This window comes from Vigna umbellata, chromosome 3, assembly GCF_029865625.1.
Source record: "Vigna umbellata cultivar VRB3 chromosome 3, Vumbellata_1.0, whole genome shotgun sequence".
Taxonomy (NCBI): Eukaryota; Viridiplantae; Streptophyta; class Magnoliopsida; order Fabales; family Fabaceae; genus Vigna; species Vigna umbellata.
Genome location: NC_142167.1, coordinates 51,680,896 through 51,683,299, shown reverse-complemented (window position 1 = coordinate 51,683,299; position 2,404 = coordinate 51,680,896). Strand labels below are relative to the sequence as shown.

At 32.8% G+C, this 2,404-nt stretch overlaps 1 protein-coding gene across 1 annotated transcript; it reads right to left on the bottom strand.

Annotated features, from left to right (window-relative positions):
• Positions 1 to 904: 904 nt before the first annotated feature.
• On the bottom strand, positions 905 to 2,179 carry LOC124826364 (uncharacterized). Its single transcript, XM_047299182.2, has 4 exons — positions 2,014 to 2,179; positions 1,732 to 1,854; positions 1,537 to 1,639; positions 905 to 1,457 (listed from the first exon to the last, which is right to left on the bottom strand). Exons 1-4 carry the CDS (start codon positions 2,106 to 2,108, stop codon positions 1,215 to 1,217), a joined length of 564 nt encoding a protein of 187 aa, XP_047155138.2. The 5' UTR covers positions 2,109 to 2,179; the 3' UTR covers positions 905 to 1,214.
• Positions 2,180 to 2,404: the final 225 nt, after the last annotated feature.

The window sequence follows — 2,404 nt, the reverse complement described above, 5'->3', positions numbered from 1 at the left end:
GTTTTCTCAGCCTAGTCCTCTCATAAATTAAGTTGTTTTCATATTTTTTTAACTTGCAAGTTCAAATCAACTTATTTACTTGTGTTTTTATAGACCATATCACTAAACTTTTCTGGAAAAATAATTTGAAGATGAGATTGAAACAATTTTAATGGATGGGAATTGGTTAAGTGTTTACTGCATTGTATATTCCGAATTTCCACATGATTTTTCCAACTTTATTATCTTTTTTACAGACAGCGTTCTTCGAAGTTTGAATAACTCGATCATTAATGTTGTCTACATCGCTTAGAAATTTGAATAACTCGATCATTAATATTGTCTAAATTGTGAGTTCTTTTCTTACGGTCTGTTTGGGTAAACCTATGTACAAAAACTTACAATAGAAGAACTTATCTAAAAGCTCTTTAATGTGAAAAACTTCTTTTAGGTATTGTATTATTTAGATAATACCTATTTGTACCTGTGTACAAGAGAGCTTATTGAACAAGGAGTGTTTGGATAGAATTGCAATAGTGCTTTTTTTATTATTAAAATAACCAAAATTGTCATAACAATTTGAAAAGTAATGTTCGGCCTCCAAATTTAAGATGTGATTTTTTTTTAACCTTTTTGATTAATGTTTATCTTTTCATTTTAACTTTTGCATTTAATTTAATTTTTACACTTTTGGTAAACATACATCTACATTATTTTTTATAAAACATAACTTGATTCATTTCTATGAATCTATACATCCAAATAGATAAACGTTTTATCACTCACATGCTCATTAATCATTTGATTGTTTTGTACACATCTATAATTTGAAACATACAATACAAACACGTCATCCAATATGAATTATGCACATGTAATCGTCCCATGAATACCTAACCTTGTCCTCCGACTTTCAAACCCAGTGTTTATCAAAGGAAACACATTTTAGTGATGGCATGCCCAAAGACATTCCATGAAAAACTGGTTCAGGTTCAAATTCAACAAAAGAGAGAGCTCAAAACAAGGCAAGTATTTGCTGCTCTAACAAAACTTGAGTAGCCTGGAAGAAATGACCTTCACAAGAAATTTTGTAAAGCTTTCTAGTGAAATTTATCTATTACAACAAGTAAATATTTGACCTCATATGAGGAAGAAATAGGCAGGTTTCAATGGGTGAATGATAAACATTATCGTGAGAGGCAAACATTGAATGTAGTTTAAGTTTGCCTCAAAAGTCACCAATCAGCACCAGCACGGGCACTGAATCTCTCCATTGCCTCGGCTTTCTGTTGCTTCACAATTTCGAGTATCTTTGGATTAAAGAAACGATCACGAACATATTTCCTCTCCTCGGCTTGTATCTCCTTGATAGCACTAGGATATGGGTTTGGAGGAGGTCTCTTTCCTTGAAGACGTGCAATTTCCTTCAAACGGCTATATGCTTTCTTCTTTGCTTTCTTCTCTGTCAGATATTCCATCTAAGAAAAACAATAAACTCATTGTTAGAGAAAGAAATTGTAGAGATAAGTTGTTGAGGAAGCAAAGTAGGTTACATACATCAGCTATAGCCATTGCTCGGTCCTCACTAACACCATGGTCTTTCAATTGAAGAACCCTCAAGGCAAAGATACGAGAAGGAGGAGGATCAAAAGCATGAAACCTGTGGAAACACGAATCATGTATCCGAAAGAGCAACAGAGAAAGAAGAATAGGGCGAACATAGGAAACAGAGAGAAGGAAAAAGGAGAATACTTAATGGGGTCATGGTGTTTGGATTCCGGATACTTTTTATAGAACTTCTTCACATACACATCCTCAGGAAGACTGATGGTCGGAATTTTGCCAGCAACTGCAGGAAATGTTGCAGGTGGCGCCCTGGTAACACAGTCAAAAATAAAACATTAGACAAATTTGAAAGAAAAATGGAAAAATGAATTGAATCGGAAAAATGAAGAAGAAAAAGAAAGAGATTGATAAGATATGGAAATTAGGAAATGGAAAAGGGAAAAGATGAATCTGAATTAGAAGATTAACTGCTCCATCGCTTTCAGCCATACGGGTTCTGCCTTCGCTAGACCCTTCACCACCTTCCTCGTTCGACAAAGCAAATCTCCCCGCATAAACGACATCGTTTAGCTTCTTGGTGTTGGGTGTTGCAGTGTGGAATATGAATATAGTGAAAGACGAAGGGTTTTAGCAATGCGTTGTCACTGGGTACTATGTAATACAAATATTTACAAATTTTGTATTTGGTTTTTAAAAAAATATGTAGTTATATTTATTATTATTATTTTTAATTTTCTTATTAAGTTTTTGAAATATCTTTGAAACTTTTTAATTATTTTATTTTAACAAGCAATACATATTCTTATAGTATAATGAAATATCTTGTTAATAAATATAATATACTTAGAAGATTAAATAA